The sequence below is a fragment of the Carettochelys insculpta genome, chromosome 8, assembly GCF_033958435.1.
Source record: "Carettochelys insculpta isolate YL-2023 chromosome 8, ASM3395843v1, whole genome shotgun sequence".
NCBI lineage: Eukaryota > Metazoa > Chordata > Testudines > Carettochelyidae > Carettochelys > Carettochelys insculpta.
The window spans coordinates 14053296-14072695 of record NC_134144.1 but is presented as its reverse complement, the minus strand read 5'-3'; the positions used below and the strand labels follow the sequence as shown (position 1 = coordinate 14072695).

Here is a 19400-nt window from a genome sequence, read left to right as displayed (position 1 = left end):
ACCATATCTCAAGCCCATCCTGAGCCTATCACTGCTTGAAAAGTCTGCTGTACATTGGAATACAGGGTGGTATGGAAAACATTGCCAGGCCTGTTCCTGGCAGGGAGACCGTACCTATACCCTGCATTATTTTCAGGCAGTTCACTTAGAGCTATAAACACAAATAAAAAAAATAAAAGGGGGAATCTGCTCAAGTTTTTCCTAGCAGGACAATTTTGGCCATTTCTATCGAGTCCTTCTCCAGTGCACACAATAATCCTTTGCACCAGCTTCCAGCCCCCCATTGCAGATGGAGTTTTTCCAGTGAACATCAAGGGGAACTGGAGTGGGCTTTGCAAAGGAAAATAACTCCTGCAGTGCTTCAAGAAGTTCACAGCAAGAATAGTAACACTGGCTCATGGGCAGCTCCTTAACCAGTTTCAAGTGATAGGGCAAATTCACTTCAGTGAAAGGAGAAATATGAATATGCATTATATATTATTTCTTTAGGAAAAAGGATGTTGTCCATTGAGAGGAACAGGACAATGTTGCCTAGACAAAGAAGATGTGTGCGCAGCTTCTGACAAGGGAAATCAGGTGAGTGATGCTCTTTTCAAAATGTTTTCTGTTGCGTAATGAAGTTTATAGTGAAAGAACATCTTAGAGCTGTTACAGCTGGTGCCACATATTCAGCTGGTGGTATCTATAATGTAACAATGGGTAAAGAGTTCTGTCCACTCTGTCTGCCTGTCTGCTATTTCAAAGGCACCTATGACTGTAACAGCTTAGTTCCGAGTGTAGGACATGCCTACATTGCAATTGGAAGCCATGATTATAATTACAGCATGTGTAGACATAGCCAGCATGGTTTTGATTTAATTAGATTAAAGTTAGCTCCAGTATGTGTACATTGGCTGTAATCACATCACCAGATTGCTGTGTAGCTAAACCCATAGTTATATTCAAACCAGAGAATTTCAAAGTGTTTCTCTTTCCAGTCTCCCATGATTTCAGGGTATTTTGTTTTATAAGGAAAAAATTGCTCTTTGGGAAAGGTGGGTTTTCGCTTTTGTTCTGAGCATGCACAAGGTGAGACTACTTTGACCTCCCTTCGGTAAGGGAATACACAGTCAAGGGCAATACTTTTGTGACTCTCACTGTGTCCTCTATATGATTGTAAGCTCTTCAGGATAGGAACTGTTTCATTTTTCTGCCTTGAGCAGTGTTTAGCTCATTGGCACTGCTTAATAACTGCTTAGTTACTGCACTTTTAAGATCTGAAAATTGGCAATCAGGGAATCAGGCTGCAGTTTGTAACCAGGACCCTTTCATTCTCTTCTATCATTGAAGATACTTGATTTCCATTCCCATGTGGCTTTAATGAGGCTTCAAAGCAAGAATAATGTCTAGAGAGGCAGAGAGAAGCAACTGGTGCTGGGATGCAGTATATCACCTCACTCTCAGCTCCTTTCCAAAAGCTCACCAGATTCATATTCCCCAGACAGTTGTAGCTCTGCAGCGCAGGGCTTTGCAGAGAAGGGATAACCCAAAGTGAGTAAACTATCACTGACTTTATGGTGTTCTCTTCTAATTCAGCCGCTGCTGAACTTTGCACAAGCACAGAGTGGCTTCATGAGGAGAAAAAAATTACTCCAGAAAATGAAGAACTTACCATTTTCAAACCTGTTGAGCATGAACCAGATAAGAATGATGCAAACAGTGAGGGGTGTATATACTGAACCTGACCAACCCAACTCTATTCAGACTTGTTAGACCCACACCAGCCTTCCAGATTCCAAAGGCAACACTGCATTATGGGTGCTGAAGTTTTGCAAAGGTCATGATGTTAAGCCAAGCTGCTCACAAGAAACATAACCCTGCCATGTAATTAATGCCGATGTTTAGTTCTTTTCAACAGGGCAGTTCAAAGCTTATCCAAAACCCTAGTTTATTTATCGTTGCAATGCACCTGTCAGGGGAGAAGTGCTAGTATTCCCATTTTTGCTGATAGGGGGCTGAATCACAGATAGTCTAAGCGATTTGACAGAAGCCCCACATGGAATCTGTGGTAGAGCAAGGAATTGAACCTTTAATGTTTATATCACAAACCAGTATCCCAGCCACTACAGCATCCTAAGTAGTTTTAGGTTTGTAAAGAGACAATATGGGTTTGCCTGCCCTGGATGCATAATCATGCTGGGAGATCCAGATCTTCCACAAGGCCAAATTTGTGAGACACTGAGGCAGTTCCTGCTTTGGATCTGTGACTGAGATGGATACAGACCAGCATATTTAAGGTCAATGTTTCAATGGGACTCTGTCCAGGAGTTAATAATCCTCTCATCTCTAAAACCACAAGATGTTCAGTAAATCTTGTCTCAGCTAAAGGAGTGCTGTTTTGTTTGTTGTTACCCTCAACTTGCCCATCAATCTTCTATTTGACAAACATAGATCAGCAGATTGTATTAATTTTGCTGCGTCTGCATTTTTCCAGTGAATCTCAGACACCCACCTCACCTGGTTGTGTTGGGCACATGACAATGCCATTTGTTGTCTTGAGCCATTTCAGAGAATAGGGCAGGGCTGAAGGTGAGGTTAGGAGCTGGTGGCTTGGAAAATCCTTTATGGCATTGGATCAATCTGTAGATAGTTTTGTTTCATTATTTATTTATGAGAATAGTCTTATTTTTAATAACTTAACTAAAGAATGTCCTTGAATTATTTAATATCTTAGTAGCTGTAGTAGTTACAAAGCTATATTACGCGAAACCGCTGAGTCTCTGCTCTTTCCAGAAAAGCGCAACACACTGTTGACACACACATTCTCATTTTTAATGACATTTTGTTTCCTTTCAGATGCTCTCTGATCTCTGCATACCTGAAGAATTCCAGCCTATAGACCCAACCCAGGAGTTTATCTTTCCTCCTGAACTGATGGTAAGAAGTGTTATTCTTTCCTGATCTGTCTGTTTCTACACTCAAATGTTGTGACTGATGTAACATTTGGGTTTACAACATAATGTAGGTCTTTAGTGGGGAAAGCTTGTTGAACAAAATTCATCCTCAGTGGCAGGTCACACCAAATAGAGCCATCCAGTCCATTTCCCAGACAGTGCAGGAATGTACCTGTCTAGTTCACTTAGAAATGACAGTGGTTTCCACCACTTCCCTTGGAAGTTCATTGTACAACTTAAGAGATTTCATAAAGCTTGAAGTTCTTTTTTCCCTGTTCAGTATTCAGTCTAACTTATCTGTTCCTAACATCACCCCATTATATCAAGTTTCTCATGGAAAATCTACTCATTTAGGGTGGGTGGTGCCTCCTATTTTCAATCCTAAGTGGTGTTTGTTAATTGCTTAAAATGCTCCCAGATTCTGTCTGAATGTTGGCATCAAACAATCATTTCATGTCTACAAATACTCACGGTGGGCCTGCAAGTCTTAGACATATTGTTTGATTTATTTCAGCATTATGGATATGATTAACATTTATAAGATTGATTTGGATTTTAAACCATAGCTTGTTTGCTTTTTTTAGTTGCCTTCTGTTGTAGAGAATACATTTGCAGTTGTTCTCAAGCTTTTGTACTGGGCCCAGTTTTTACACAACAAACTTGTGAGTGTGATCCCAGCACATACACACTTATAAATTGAAAACGTGTGGGTTTTTTTTGTTTTGTTTTTGCTTTTTACATTTAACATTGCTGGAGGCAAGAGAGGTGTGGGGTGAAGGCTGACAGCTTGTGATGCTCCATGTAATAACCTTGTGACCCTCTGAGGGCTTATGGCCCCCAGTTTGAGAACCCCTGAGAAAAAGACACCTGTGTCCTTAAATTGGTGTAATAATCATTGGGTTAGTCCACACTTAAAATGCTGAAGCTGAACCATTGTTTCAAATACAGGGGCCGGGGCTTTGCTGGGTGGAACTGATTTTGGTCTGTGTGGATAAGAGACACACACCCTGAACAAGCTGGTTGAAGGAGTTTAGTGCTGTGAAAGAGAAAGTTGTCCCCTGTTCTTGGTTCTTCCTATACTCAGAAAAGCAAGACTTGGTACGCTTCTTGCAAATAAATAAGATTGCATCAAAGCAACTCTAGCCCCATTGTTGATTTCTCCCCCTCACCTGGAACAACTCACAGGACCTCCAAATTTGACTAGCCACACATGTCAGTGAGGGGCAATGAAAAAAATATTTCATGTGCTGTAGAGGCTTGCTCAGATCAGAACAGCGGATCTCTTGTACCCAGCAGAGGAGAAGATAGATAGTCCATCTCTGACTGCGTCCTGCAGCTACCTGTTTTTTTCATCTATCAGGTGAAATTGTAGCATGTGAGGCAGGAAATTCTAATTTCCCGCAGAAACCTCTCCTAGCCGCCAGTCCTCCCTGTCCCCTTCCTGTATTAGATAAAAAAGGCTGTCTCTGAGGGGTAGAGATACAGCTACATAATGTAAAAACACTAGATATACTATTATGCAGCCTATGGTTTGTTTTATTAGCTTGATTTTTCTAACTTACAGCCTTGTAGTCTCATCATGGGATCAAAGGGTTAAGCTGGCTCTTCCTTTCCATGTAACAATGTCAGTTATATGGGTTCTGGAAGCTACACTAGGCCCTGGCTTCCACGAGTACAACCCCAAGGACTTTAAATTATGCTCCATTGCGATGGAGCCTTTCCACACTACTGTCCCACATTCGGAAGTCTGATTTGCCTTACATACCCCAAGGGTCACCTCACTTCTACCTGCTTGTTTACAAAATCAGATATAAAAACACAAAAGTGTCACACTGCACTGTTAATAAAAATGTGCTTACTTTCTCATTTTTACCGTGTCATTACAAATTACACGAATATGAATATACATATTGTACTTACTCAGCAAGGCTGAGAGCCGCCATGGGCCCCATGGCAAAGTGTGTGGAGGTGGTTGTCTCCACGGCACCAAAAGGGGCAGGGCCTTGGGCAGAAGGGATGGGGTCAAGGGCAGTTAGCCCTCAGTGCTGTCCAGACCTCTGCACTGGTCCCCCACCAGCCCTCAGAGCCACACAAAGCAGTGCTCCAATTGCAATTCAAAGGGACTAGGGGCTCCAGATGCCACTGCAGTAGTAGCAGTAGCAGCTTCTGGGAGCTCCAAGACACTTCGAAACTCCGGGCCCTAGGACAGCTACCCTCCTTCTCCCCCCACTTCAGTGGGCCTGCACTTACATTTCCGAGTATAGTACATAGAGGCATATAAACAAGTCATTGTATAAAATTTTAGTTTGTACTGACTTTGCTAATGCTTTTTATGTAAGCTGTTGTAAAACTACCTGGCTGATCTGCTGTACCCTTGGAAGGCCAGTACCTGGTTAAGAATCACTGCTCCATAGCAAGCCTGTGCAACTCCTCTGTCACCAATGGAGTTGCTCAGGTGTAACCAGTTGGAAATTAATAAACACTTCCCTTGACGTCTGAAAAGGAAAAGACTCCAGCTCAGCTGTGTTGGTGCATCATGTTGAACAGGAGTAAAAAGCAACACAAAATGATGCTAGTCAAAGTCAAATCTATCTTTGAACACTAAGATTAGCTCAGTAAAACAGAATCTTTTCAGATAGTCACAGTTCAGGGAAGAACCTCATTGAAAGGAAAATCAACCCCAGTGACCTTAAGCCAATGAGAACTCTCATTGGCCTGACGAATTTCTCTGGTATTCCCTTGTCAGGCACTACTGAACCTAAATCTTGCTGAAGTTCAGCCATCTTTGGGAAGTGTGCACAGCACACTGAACAACAGTGGTGCACGTTTTGCTAAAGACACTAGGCCAGACCCTCTTTATTATGTAAAGTTCCAGGGGAAATGTAATGCAGGCAGAGAAGGTGCCATACCTCAGTTCTTAGGAGGAAATCACTTTGCTTTGGTTAATCTCTGAACAACCATAATGGAGGGAGCCTTTCTGAGCGATTAGAGTAGGAGACTGGACATCAAGAAACTTAGATACCATACTACTAACTTGGGCTGCCTCAGGCAAGTTACCTCTCATCTTTGTGCCTCCGTTTCATGGAGGTAATTAAATATACCATTATAAAGTTCTATGGGAACTTCAGATTAAAAACCACTATTTAAGTACAAGGTACAATTATCAATTATTTTAAAGTGCTCTGTTGTACTTTACTTTATCTGACAAATACCTTTGTTAGCCATGGAGCAATTAATCTCTGTCATTTCCCCTACAGAGAATGGCTCAGCAACAGACAAAAAGAACTCTGGTTTTCTATGGGGAAAGAACAACATGGATTTCTCCTGCTAACCTTTGTGAACTTGTGGAGCTGAAGGCTATGTACCCCAAAGCACCTCTTGTTGTAGGGAACACCAGTGTGGGTAAGGAGGGTCAGAAGGCCTCTTTTGTTATTGTTACTGTAAAGTTAAACTCAGCGTAAGTTGCAAGTGCTCTGCACACCTGAAAATCAGGCCTTTGGTGCCTCACACTGGCCATCCAAAGATAGGTACCCAAAATTAGAGTCTTCTTATTGAGGTTTGGATAACTTACCCATGTTCACATGGTATGTCAGTGACCCAGCTGGGACTGGGACCCTGGTTCCATGGTCACAGAACTAAGCCCCTTCCATTGAATTCACTGAAATGGCTTGCATGGAGTAACACTCATTCACGGTAAGAGCCTGCAGGATTAGGGCTTCAGTTAGAATGCAACAAGGACAACAAAGGACATGGTCCATGTTGAAAGGACAAGGGAAGCATCTTACTGGTTCCTCAATATTATAGCCAGATTTTATTGTTACTGAGTTATAATTCAAGGGAGTAAAGTCAAGAGGGCAGCAGCAGTAGCAGAGAAGAGATCAGGATGTGTAAACTGATTGAGGGTAATCTTGACAAAGTCTTGCCATAGAACATTTCCAAAATATTTGTGTAAACACAGGGGAGAGTATTTCAGAGGTGATACAGGGCTGGAGTGTAGCATCTGGACCTATTCCTTTCCTGGGGAAGTAGTGTGGGTGGGTAAAACAAGACTGTGTCTCATTAAAGGGCATTCCAGTGTGGTACTGAGCTGTTATCTGTGAATTTGTTTACACCGTGAGAGTACAACTGAGTCCAAAAAAATTTAAGAGATTTTAATTTTCAGATACTCCCTGCTCCTCAACTACAGAAGCTGTACTGTATTATTTTATTAATAAAGCACCCATAACGTGACCACAGCATTTCACAAACAGCTAACGTGGTAGGCTCTTGGGAGCTCCTAATGAAGTCTAAAGGTCTGGTCCAGTCCCCATTGAAGAGGATGTCCACTGGTTTTTGTGGGCATCAATCAAGCCCTAAATGGCAGGGCTGGGCATGAGGATGAGGGAGGAGGTAGGCATATTATTATATATATGATATGCACAGCTTGTTAACAACTTCTTTATGAAAATGTGTTAAGCAGGAGGTCAGTGATGGTTGTCACAGGAGGTAATATTGGAACAGTCATAGAGAAGCTTTTGGGAGAAGGGCACACACGAGTTATGCAGCTGAGTTGAGTTGGTGGAGTGCAAGATGGAAGGAAGTAATGGGTGACTAGGGAAGGGATGGGGGCAAGGGCGCAGAAAGAATGTTCACATCTTTAGATACATTCGTACTTCTGGAAATCTAGTACAGCTGTTCTCTTCTGCTTTTCTTCATTCTTGTTGTAATTCCCTGTCTTCAGGGCTTGAGATGAAACTTGCTGGTGTTCACCATTCCATTATCATCCATCCAACTAGGATTCCAGAGCTGCATGTTGTGAGTAATACAAACCATGGTAAGTCCTGGATTTGCCTAAAAACCCTTTTATGTGTTTTTTCTCCAGTAGTGTTCAGCACATTAGACCCCTGTTCAGTCTGTCAGCGTACCAGCCATAGGGGGAGAACAGGATGCAGAAGTTCAAATCCTGGGACTCTGATGCCATTAAGTTTTTTGTTTAAGGCATCTTTCACTCATTTTTCAGCAGGAGGGTCCTATCTCTGACATTCTTTCCACCCCACCTTTTGGTACAAATCACAAAGCTCTTTCCCAGACTAATGACAATCCACAATGTCTACAACTTGTATGGAGATGTCCATGCACAGATCTTTGATCCAGATTTCCTTTGGTGTCACTGAACCAGATTCTCAGCTGGTCCAAGCTGACATAGTTCCATGAATTCTGATTTACTTTAGCTGAGGATCTAGTCCATTATGTCACGGCATAACATGTATATATGTAACATGTAATTGCATATGCAGCAAAAGTATGTGATGTACCAATTTTTCCTGGAGATACTGGACAAAGCTATTCCTAAAAAGCAGACAAACAGGGATTTTTGCTACAAAAAATTATTTCCCTATGCGCATTTTGCTTAGCTCTGGAACTGACACTGAGCTGGTACTGGTGGATGAATTGAAATACAGGTATTTGTAAATCATTACACCACACACATCCTCACAATTGTCTGCTTATTGTAGAGCTTGATAAGAGGTGACAGAGGATCCCCTTAGTGAAGGGAGGGATCATTACAACTACTGGAAGCTTCTAAAATGCTCTACAAATCTCTGCTGAAACAGAGCTTGACCCAGCATCCATTGAAATGAATGGCATTGTTTCCACTGACTGAAATGGATTCTGGGTCGGGCCCAAGGGGCCAAATTCTGGAGTATCAGTTAAACTGCTATTTGCCTCATTGGAATTTGCCTGAATAACAACTTCAGTGTCCAGGTCAGAGAAAATCACCCTGTATGTTTGTGTGAGTGAGATGTACCTTATGAAAACTGACAGTAGAAGCAATGTTTCCATGGTCAGGTTGTGCAGTTGCGATCAAGTAAAGTGTGAGCTGCTCCTAATTCATATTTATAATAATTGGATTTCAGGACTAGTGGTAGGTGCTGCCTGCTGTCTGGCCCAGCTCAGAGACACCCTGATGAAGGTAGTCCCGGAGCTTCCAGAGGAGAAGACGCAGATTTTCCGTGCTCTCTTACTGCAGCTGAAAACCCTTGCTGGAGAACAGATCCGGAGTTTGGCTGTAGGTTTTCAATGATTATTGTACACAGACCTGCACTGAAACTATATAGCTATGATCTTCATTTACAAATCTGTAGAATATGTTTTGGGGAGAGCTGTCTGGCTTTGGAGCTTGGCCAGCATCTCAGAATCTTCCCAAAGGCAACCAGTTCAAATCCAGTCCATGCTGGTAATGTCTAAAAGGCATTACCATCCAATACCTTACCAGACATAAACTGGAGCTTTCTGCCATTGACAATGCACAGGTCTCCACATCATTGTAATTGGTACTCTTATCAACAAAGTAGCCAAGGACTGAATATGTATGAGGCTATCTTTGTCCCTCTAAGATGGGGTATAAGTACATGGCCATCCAGGGCCTTTCACAGGGCACCTCTGACCATAAGTACAAACTCCATGAGTACTCCAGGGTTGGAGTACCTACAGAAAGAAATTAATGGGTGCTTAGCACCCACTGGCAGCCAACTCCACCCTATACCCAGCACCTCCTGCCTGCTGGTGACCTGTCAATCAACTCCTCCACCTGACTCCTAGCACCTCTTGCCTGCCAGGATCATCTGTTCCTCAGTGTTCAAGAAGCTCTGCGGGGAGAGGGTGGAATGTGGACTGAGCACACTTGAGAAGAGGTGGGACAGAGGTGGGGTGTTGGGAGAAGGATTGGAGTGGGAACAGGACTGGGGCAGAATGGGGGTTGGGCACCACCAGGAAAGCAGGAAGTTGGTATGTGTGTCAGCTACTACTAAAATGCACAAATAACAGCTGAATTTACCAAATAAGCAGTGATGTACTTGTCACCTTACTGCATGGATGCTCAATGTCAAGATAACAATTAAAATAACTTCTTTGTGTCTTAAAGTCCATAGGGGGACATATTGCAGGTAGAGGTTCAACTTGGGATCTGAACCCTGTCCTAGCGGTTGGCCGCTCTCTCCTCAATCTGGCATCAAAAGGTAAGATTCAGCATCTCTCTTTACATATGAGCCTGACCTGCAACCCTCACTGTAGAACACAATTAGCAGTACAAGGGATGGGTAGCTTTGCTTGTTTTCTTCACATTGGTAGACATAGGACAAGATTATTCTGGTGCTTTCCTGTGACTGCAACTGGTAAAAAGTGCTTCAAGGTCCAAAAAAAACCAAAACTGGCTGTGCCATGAACTTGTGGTGGAACTCCTCTGCAAAGGCCAGACTGGCCCCCTTTATCCTATAGTTTGTTAAATGGTCCCATTGGCTCTCACCCAGTCTGAGGAAATATGTCTCATTTTCATACATTTTGAGAACCTGCCACTCCTACTGATGCCCCTGGATTATGTGCGGGATATGGGGTAAGCATCTCTGAAAATCAAACCCAAAGTATTTCATGCTAGCACCTGAGATCAATGGCCACTTTGAAAATTGTGACCTTAATGAGCAGCAACTTTGAACCAAAGATGTTGCAGGATAATTCTTTTGCTCATCACTTCATGAAGTCAGATAATTTCTGCCTTGTTATTATAGTTCAAACTTTGTAATCTGGCATGTGTGAGTGAACGGGGGTGCCTGTTATGGAAGCTTTTTCACTAAATGAAAAAAAAGTTTGAGAAATGAAATAACCTTATTTAAGACTACACCTTTTAACGCTCACTGTATACAGTACTCTAATTTACTGCTCCTCTTCTGCCTTGGGTCCATCAAACAAATGCTGGAAAATGATACTGTAGAGCTATCCCAAGTTTTCTAGTTAACTGAGGTGGGGGGCTAGGGGAGAAATGTATTGCTGTCTATGGCGGATTCCAGTTAACCAAGTTTTCCTCATATTAAAGTGACAGATAACAAAGCTTTTACTGTAACATTTATGATCTCTATAGAACCAAAGTGTATGGGAGTTAACTGACGGCAAAGACAATAGTCCCTACCCTGGAGAGTTTTCAGTATATGACCAGATCCTCAAATGGGCTGACCACACTCCCTTGATTTTGATGAAAGTGGAAAACTTTAGTTTAGATCAGGGCAAGCAATTTATGGATGCAATGTGTACATTGCATGCCACAAAAAACAATGCAGCCCTTTGTTCAGACAAGCCTGAAGGATACCATTTTGTTCAACAAAACAGTGTCCTCCTGACAGCGTGACCTCACATGCACTGCCCGGCGGACCCCATTTTGTAGAACATAAGACACACATGTATGTAATTGAATACACAAGGCACATGGTGCAGGAAGAAAGGAAGATAAGCTGAAGTCAGTCAGCATCCATTAAACTCATGTATAGGAGATAATAGTAATTCATTGATCACTATATAGAAAAATTATAGGTACACTAAAATTGCCAATGTACATGTATAATTAGTGTATTTGAAATGTTACTGCTTTCTAAAACAATAACTTTATTTAAGATATTTAAAAACAAGATGCCCCCCCTACTGTTTTCACTTGAATGGTGTGCCTGAACCTTTTCCTGTTTTATGTCTATCCTTGAAATTTTGCTTTTTATAATATGCTTTGCTTTCATTTGGTTTCCTGTTCTGTTCCGTTACTCTCTCACCAGCTATTGCCTTTCAAAACAATATTTCTTTGTCAAAGCCTGTGTTTGCTGCATAACACTCAATTTGGAATCATGAAGATCTCATTAATGGTAGAACAAAAGTGCAGAGGAACAAAAAGAATATAAAATACATGCGGCAGTAGATCACAGTGATCACTGTTACCTACTATTTCCTCAAAAGTGCTGTTCTACAACATAGACCAAGTCAGGGCAAACTCAAACAGCAAATGTAGAATAGAATACACACGGCATTACAATGCACAGTTGAATTATTTGTGGTAGGCCAGAGCTAGCAAATTTGTTTGGTTCGTTAATAGATGTGTTACAATTTTAATAAATAAAAGTTTTCATTGGTCATCTAAAAAGTTGTTGTGTACCATGTGTGACAGGGTAAGGCCGGGGAAAAGCAGGGCTGTATTGAACTGGCAAACAAACGGAGTGGGAGCAGCTGGGCAGGAAGCTGCCCTGGGTCAACTGGGGCCAGCAGGTCTCACTTAAGACTGCTTTTAAAAAACCCTTTGCCCAGTGGGAGGAGAGGATGATTGAGGAGAGCACAGGAGGTGAGTGGAGAGAAGCAAAAGGAGTGTTTCTAGGAACAGCAGAGGAGGCGGGGGGAGCTCTCAGCAGCAAGAGCCCTGGCCAGGCAGCCCTGAAATTCAACGTGAGGCTGGAAAGAACTGATTGTATGTGGGGAGCTGATCCAGGAGGGGGAACCTGCTGCTGCTGCCACTACCTCGAGGAGGTACGGCAGGGGGTCGTCTGGGGAAGTGGCCCAGGAAGAAGAGCTACAGCGTCCAGGGCAAGGGGAGCCCTTCCCCACCACAAGCAGCCACACAGGGTCCCTGGGCCAGAATGAGGGGACAGGGCCCGGGTTTCCCCCAGGCCACCATCCCCCACCCCCTTGTCCCAAGAAGGGCAACAGCATCCTTGCTGTGGGGCCAGTGGACTGAATAGAGGCCCAGAGCCCAGGAACAAGGTTAACCTTACCACACTTGCTAAAAATGTCACGGCATGCCACAGATTAGAGCTGGTGAAATCACTCATTGTGAATGATTTGTGAATCTGTATTTGAATACTCATGGGAAAATTTTTGCGGGATCAATACCATTGCTAGATATCTAATTGGAGTCTGAATGTTGGATGTATTTTCTAATGTACTTTTCTTTCATAGATTAGATGAGATTTACATCTGGAAAGTGCAGACTTTCCTTTCCCCGCATTCTCTCACACCTATACTTCTTTCTAACAGATGGAACACGACAGATTCCTTTAAATGATCGGTTTCTGGCTAGACATGAAAATGCAGATCTTAAGCCAAAAGAGGTCATAGTCTCAGTTCTCATCCCATACTCAAAGAAGGTAAGGGCTCTGGGGTCTGTTATGGATTGCTTTTAGCAAGGTGTGCTGCACGTAATGTTACACAGCCTTAGAACAAAAGAGAAATACATTCAATGTGCACTGCAAGAACTTCAGTGCCAATGTCCCCTGTGGACAGATCCTGCCAATGTTCTGACACTATCAATCTTATGAGCAGTACCACTGACTCCAGTGTGGTTACCAGGGCTGGCCTTAAAGAGAATAATACCCTGCTGAATTTATATTTTGGTCCACAGGGGTACAGCACATACCCCCATTGCATCTAACCCCTGAGGGTGTCTCTCCATTGACCCTGGCCCCAGTGGGCTTCTCAGGCTCCCCATCCTTCTTTCACCCCTAACTCCTGCACACATTCCCCTGCACACACATGGGGAAACTGACCTGCATGCATCAGGGGTTCCCTGCTTCTAAGTCACTTTTCCTACCTGCTCTGTGTTAGTGGGGGTCAAGAGAGCATCAGGAAAATCCACACCCCCTCAGCAACACATTTGTACCAACCTATGTAGACAGCACTATGCTGATGCGAGGTCTTCTTCACTAAAAAGATTCTGTAGAGCTGAACAGGAGATGCAGAAGGTCCCTAAACGTGTCGAGGGGACTGGTCCACAAACTGTGGCCCTATCCTCCTGACACCCTTTCTCTGGAGGCCTTCACTTCCCTCTGCCTGAAGGCCCTGCTTACTCCACAAATCTCCCTGTCCGTTATCTCTTGTCCTTACAGACACAAAAAGAGGAAGGGCCATGGCCTGAGGCAACCCCTGCTCCAGAGCCCCTGACTATGAAGACCAGCCCTAAGTCTCTGCTTTCTAGGTGTAGTGTTATGTCTACCGAGATACACTAGCTTGCATTTTGCCAAGCTGAAACTCATCTGTCCTCATTTTTTGTGGCTGGGTCTCTTCACGTTATTTCTGTCTCCTATAATATATGTCAGGAATCTGTTCTCAGTACTGCTGCAGTAAAGGATACCCCATTAAGCCCAGTGATGAGGTAGTGCTGGTACCACATCCCCCCAAAATGAAAGGCTGGATTGTGCCCCCTGCTGCTGATTGGTATCTTATACTCTGCACCCCTTTTGATATCACTGATTTCTTCAGGACTATGCTCATAGTAAGTTAGATAACCATGGCCTAGTTTACACAACCACAGTTCATCAGCCTAAGTTATGCAACTTAAGATATGTACTTAGATCTAATTACTGCAGTATCTTCACTGCAATAAGTTGACAGCTGACTCTCTCTTGTCCACTCCACCTACACGTCTTCCCATTTTGGTGGAGTAGCAGAGTCCATGGTAGAGCACTATTCTAGACACAATAAATGGATGCCCGCTGGATCAATTTCTGTACATTGATCTGCCAGGTAGTGATGACATGCCTCATGAGTGAGGGCAGCAGACCTGGCCCTAACAAATTAGGGGAAGGAACACTGCAGTATAAGCCACTGTCATGTTATCAGATGTCCCTCTAGTGGATGTGGCAAAAACTGCAGAAAAAATAGTAAAAACCTAGATAAAGGTGAGAGTCAGCGATTCAAACAGACAAAGAAAAGCCCAAGTGAGTTTCTGCCTGTACTGACGATACAGGATCTCTCCAGGTTTAAAGGAGAAATCCAGGAGACACATGGTATGCTGTCTTGAGTGCCTCCCAGCTAAGTGCCTGCCTCAGCACAGAAACCCCAAATGAGTGGGGTGTTCTGTGATTAGATTTTACCAACTCAATAGCAACACATACACACAAATAAGTTTCCGTCCAAATCTTCATAGTTACAGTGATCTATCAGTTCAAAGTGTCTTTTAGGGCAGCCCAAGGGGCACTTCAGTTTGGTGTCACTAGCCGCGTCAGAGTGCAACATCCAAAAATCAAAAAATTTCCCATGATGTTTGCATTCTTTCCTTCTTTAAGCTTCCAGATACAGAGAAGTTTACTTGCAGGTAGCATTTCCCAGGTGCCATACGGCCATTAACCAATCCTTTCATTTTGAAGTTCTTTGTTGGTCCATCTGATTTTGATATTTCTTCTGGATGGGTGAAGCAGCCCATGCCCAGGTTCACAAATTCAGAGAAAACATTTTTACACTTGTAAAGCATTACTTACATATTTTCTTATAGCATGGAATACAGACGTTACATGTGAGATTAATGTGTGCAGCAACTTGTAGGCATTTTATAGAGGCTAAGCACTAAACTTTTATGAGACTAAATCCTTTTTTGAGCAAAACTAATACACAGGCCACAGTGTCACTTCACCATCTGCCCAAAAACAGCTGTCCTTTGAAGCATGGTGAAGTGAGAATGTCAGCACTGAGGAATGTAATATAAGAGCTGAGTTAAAGGCTGACCCAGGCAGATTTCTTGTTTAAAAAAGCACCAGACTCTATAAATTCATTGTCTGCACTCTCCACTGAATCTGGTAAATCAGCAGCACTTCTAGTCAGATATTCAGAATCCTAGCACTGATTATGGTTGGAGATGAATGAAGTGGAGGAGAATTTTGAAGAGGAATATAAACCAGGTCCATCCAAAGCAAGGAGGAAAAGATTTCAAAAGTCAAACTTTAGTTCTTCCTAGAAATTATACCATGTTGTGGTGGTGTGTGCACCCTCCAGCCCCCAAAAGAGGGTAGTGGATGTGAAGAAACTGCCACCAGGTCAGTTTGCTGATCATACACCCCACAACTTCAGGGCCTAAGCATGATTGCTCCAGCAACTGGGGCAGCGTGGCCTAACCACCAGAGTCAATCAGGGTGGTCGGCCTGGGATAGCAAGCAGAGCCAACTAGGGCAGCTCTCTCATAAGAGGAAGCAAGGCCTAGCAGTCAGTATCCGGAGTCAGGTGAAAGCACCAGCCAATAAGTTTGGCAGCCCAGATAAAGGGGATCTGGGCCCACCTACTTGTGACAGAGTAGTTCACAACTGACTCAGCCTGGAATCCCATTGAAACATGCTGAGTTTACCCGGTGGAGAAATACCACTCTGTCAACCCCCCGGGTTACTTCCTACAGTTGTCATTGGTGAAGCAGTCCCTGAGGCTTTGCACTTTCTGGGGTAGAAGCACTGGTCACTTCCAGAGACTCCTTTGCTTTCAGGGGTCCAAGCTGACACCAGGAGCCTTCAGGTTTTGTAGGCAGGGGCCATAGCCAGTTCTCCAGTGGCGCTCCTAACACAGGCCCTTCCTCTCTGGCCTCCCACACAAAATGACCTGGGCTTCCTCCTTTTGTATGCTATGGCACCTGGGAGGCAGCGCTTCCACTGTCGACAATGTGTGTTTAACCCTGTCTTAGCTAGTGCAGGGGAGGCACACTCTGTTCACACAGAAAACACAGAGAGAACCATTCTCATGGAATGGAGACATTGGAGCTTAACCTGCCAGCTGACTGAAATGATCACTCAGACCTGACAGCTAAATCAGTCAGTCAGTAATAATGCTGGTAGCATGGTGAATTTCATCAGCCTCCCTACAGAAAATGGCTCTATGGCCATGGATGGGAGACCTCATTTGACTAGACTTCCTCGGGGGGATAGAACCCTATGTCTTGAACAGCCCCATTGAAATCAATGGGTCATTCACCAACAAAGGAGCTACTTATAGAGAGTGGGTTATCAGATTATTTTCAAGAAAGCAAAGAGTGTGCTAGCATGTGGGGGAAGGCACTCGTGCATTTTTGTAGCTCATATTCTCACTCTTGTTTATATACATCTCTTGTTGTTTTTTTCTGGTTTCTGGCAACTCAAGGTGAATTTTTCCCAGGTGATATGTGTGGGCATGAAACATGCTGAGAAAATCTTCCAACTGCAGAAGGGCTCACATCTGACCGTGTAATCATGAGACTCATATTTCATGTGGGCACCAGAGACTGAGATGGGTCTGAGTCCCATCAAACACTGATAGCAGTGGATTTACACTTTGGACCTAGATTTTGAACAGCGCAAACTGCTAGAATTATTCAGATCTTGAGGGTTTGGGCAGGGCCCACCTCTGGCTCTGGAAGGGGTATATTTTAAACCTACACTTCATGTGGAGTTTCTTTAATGCAGTGGGGATCCACAGAGAACGTGAATTGTTACAGCCCCCAAACGCAGAGCTTTGGCTCATCAGCACCATGGGTTTAGGTCTGGCAGGCCCCAGTTAAATCACCAGTATGCAGACCAGTGAAGAAGGCTGATTTCCTCAGGCTGAGTATGGAACAAGCTAGTATGTTATTTTAGAGCAAGTGGAAATGGCTTCCAACCAAATCGGAGTTGGGCTTCTGAAAAATTCAGTATTGGCTCTGACCAGCAGCTCCTTCTTTAATCTCTGGCACTGTGGCATGAAATACAGAAATCTCGTTAAAAACCAGTCAGCTAAATCAGGTCCATTGGCACAACACTGCCACCTGGCTTTGTGCTGGAAGCAAGCATTGGAAATGACTTGTGCAGACACTGATTGTCCAGCACTTTAGAGTGGGGGCTTCTGAAAACACATTGAACCATTGTTGAAATCTTTAGTTTGTCGCGGCAGTCTATCAGTAGGCTTGTTGCAAGCATATCCTCCAGGACATGTAGGACCATTGCTAATCAGTATTTGGGTGGAAGAAATGTAAAAACTTAACTAAATCATTGTATAATTTGAGCAGAATGTCCATTTTCTTTCCTTGGGTCACTTGTGATTAATTAAGGCTTGAAAGAGTGTCAGTTTCTGCCAGTGATAGAATTTCTCTTTGCCTTCTTTTGATCAGGATGACTTTGTGTCAGCATTCCGACAAGCCGAGCGCCGGAAAAATGCTTTATCAGTTGTGAATTCTGGAATGAGAGTCCTTTTCAAACCAAACACCGACATCATTATGGACCTGAATATTTTATATGGAGGCATTGGCCCTACCACAGTCAGTGCCAGGAAATCCTGTCAGAGACTCATAGGGAGGTACTGTCTGATTTAGCACATCTCCAACGGCACATATAGTGAGCTGTCATGATCATGAGGGTTAGCCAGCAGCCTGGGCATAAAAGAGTTAACCGCCTTAGCCAGGTGGGGTTGGCCTATAGGAATGTAGGTAAGAATTTCAAACTGGGACAAAGGAATTTTTTGGTTCCTCCCTTTTCTGTCCTCTGGTCTTTCTTCTTCTTTCCAGCCACAAGGGAGACAAACACAGAATATCTCCCTCCAAGAACAGGCCCTCCAATCTTCTGTAAATAGGGTAAAGTTTAGATAAATCCATTAGGCTTTATTGTTTTATGGTTTGGGAAGTGGGATCTGATGTCTGTGCACTTTTTAGAAATGTTCTTTTACTCTCCTTGTAACTAAGTTCTAGGCCCATGGTGGAGACTCCCCATGTGTTTTACTTTGTGACTCTTCCATCTAGTCATTAGGCTTGCACCATGAATATTGTTGTAATAATAAAAGTTCTCTCTTTTTCTTTTTTATTAATCTGGTATTGGTTAATGTTTGTGTCCTAGTTTTTTTTACTTTTGGGGCTGAGATTTCCCAAGTAGTCTCTCCTTGGTTTCCTTATTATTACTTGGGTGGTGGCAGCGAACTTTATCCCCAAAATCTAAGGGTTTTTTAGGATTTTGGGGGGAAGTTTATACCAAAACCTGGTAGATAAGGTTTTGGAGGTACTTTTGCTGGCCCCCACTTCTGCATTTGTCTTGCTAGAGTGGGGAAGGAGCCATGACATGAGCTCTATAAACTCTTGGCTCTACCAAATTATGCTAATAGGTGCTCAAATGTAGAGATCGCAGCTGTTACACATCTCACCGACAGTACCCACTGTCCAGAAAGTGGGCAGTGAGAACAACAGAGTGGGATATCCAAGGTGCTCTGCAGTAATACAAATGATCCCCTGGAAATCTCATCCAGAGGTCCTCCTGTGGAGCTCCAACTCAAAGATAAAATTCCCTTCTCCCAATGGAACGCACTTTGCCAAGAAAGGAGTTTGCTATCATAGCAGGCAACATGGGTGCAACTAATATGTAACTGTCTCAACAGCGGTGAATCTAACACAACCAGGTTTCAAAGAAAATAAATGATCTTATTTAAAACTGGAAGACTCCATTTTTCTATATAATTATAGTAGTGTGTACCTATAAATACTGTAGAGCATCACTATGAAGAAAGGGATAAGTGATCAACATTAACATCCACTAGGTTGAAAAATTAGAATAAAATAATCATGGTAATTTTCAGCTTGGTGATAGGTATCAGAGGGATAGCCATGTTAGTCTGCAACCACAAAAACAACAAGAAGTCCTGTGGTACCTTATAGACTAACAGTTATACTGGAGCATACGTTTTCATGGGCAAAGATCATGCATCTGACAAAATGGGTCTTTGTCCATGAAACATTATGCTCCAATGTATCTGTTCATCAATAAGGTCCCACAGGACTTCTCATAATTTTTAACTTGTTATTCGGTTGGATTTTGAAATCAGCCTTGATTAGCTGATCATACTTTGTTTTGCTTTACACATTTTCTGTTCCTTTTTTAAATCACTATATTTCTTTTCTGTAATATAATTTTTAAATGACTATTTCAGTTTTAAAAGTGA

The 19400-nt window shown here is 43.1% G+C and overlaps 1 protein-coding gene across 2 annotated transcripts in view; it reads left to right on the top strand.

The window, feature by feature from the left end:
- The window catches only part of LOC142017197 (aldehyde oxidase 2-like), an 84041-nt gene that overhangs the window by 10115 nt on the left and 54526 nt on the right, over positions 1 to 19400 (top strand). For both annotated transcript variants that reach the window (XM_075001917.1, XM_075001916.1), the window contains exons 6-13: positions 490 to 576; positions 2836 to 2916; positions 6191 to 6335; positions 7654 to 7746; positions 8831 to 8982; positions 9838 to 9931; positions 12753 to 12862; positions 17590 to 17774. In XM_075001917.1, coding sequence (XP_074858018.1) covers positions 490 to 576; positions 2836 to 2916; positions 6191 to 6335; positions 7654 to 7746; positions 8831 to 8982; positions 9838 to 9931; positions 12753 to 12862; positions 17590 to 17774 — 947 coding nt within the window. The remainder of the gene's footprint in view (positions 1 to 489; positions 577 to 2835; positions 2917 to 6190; positions 6336 to 7653; positions 7747 to 8830; positions 8983 to 9837; positions 9932 to 12752; positions 12863 to 17589; positions 17775 to 19400) is intronic.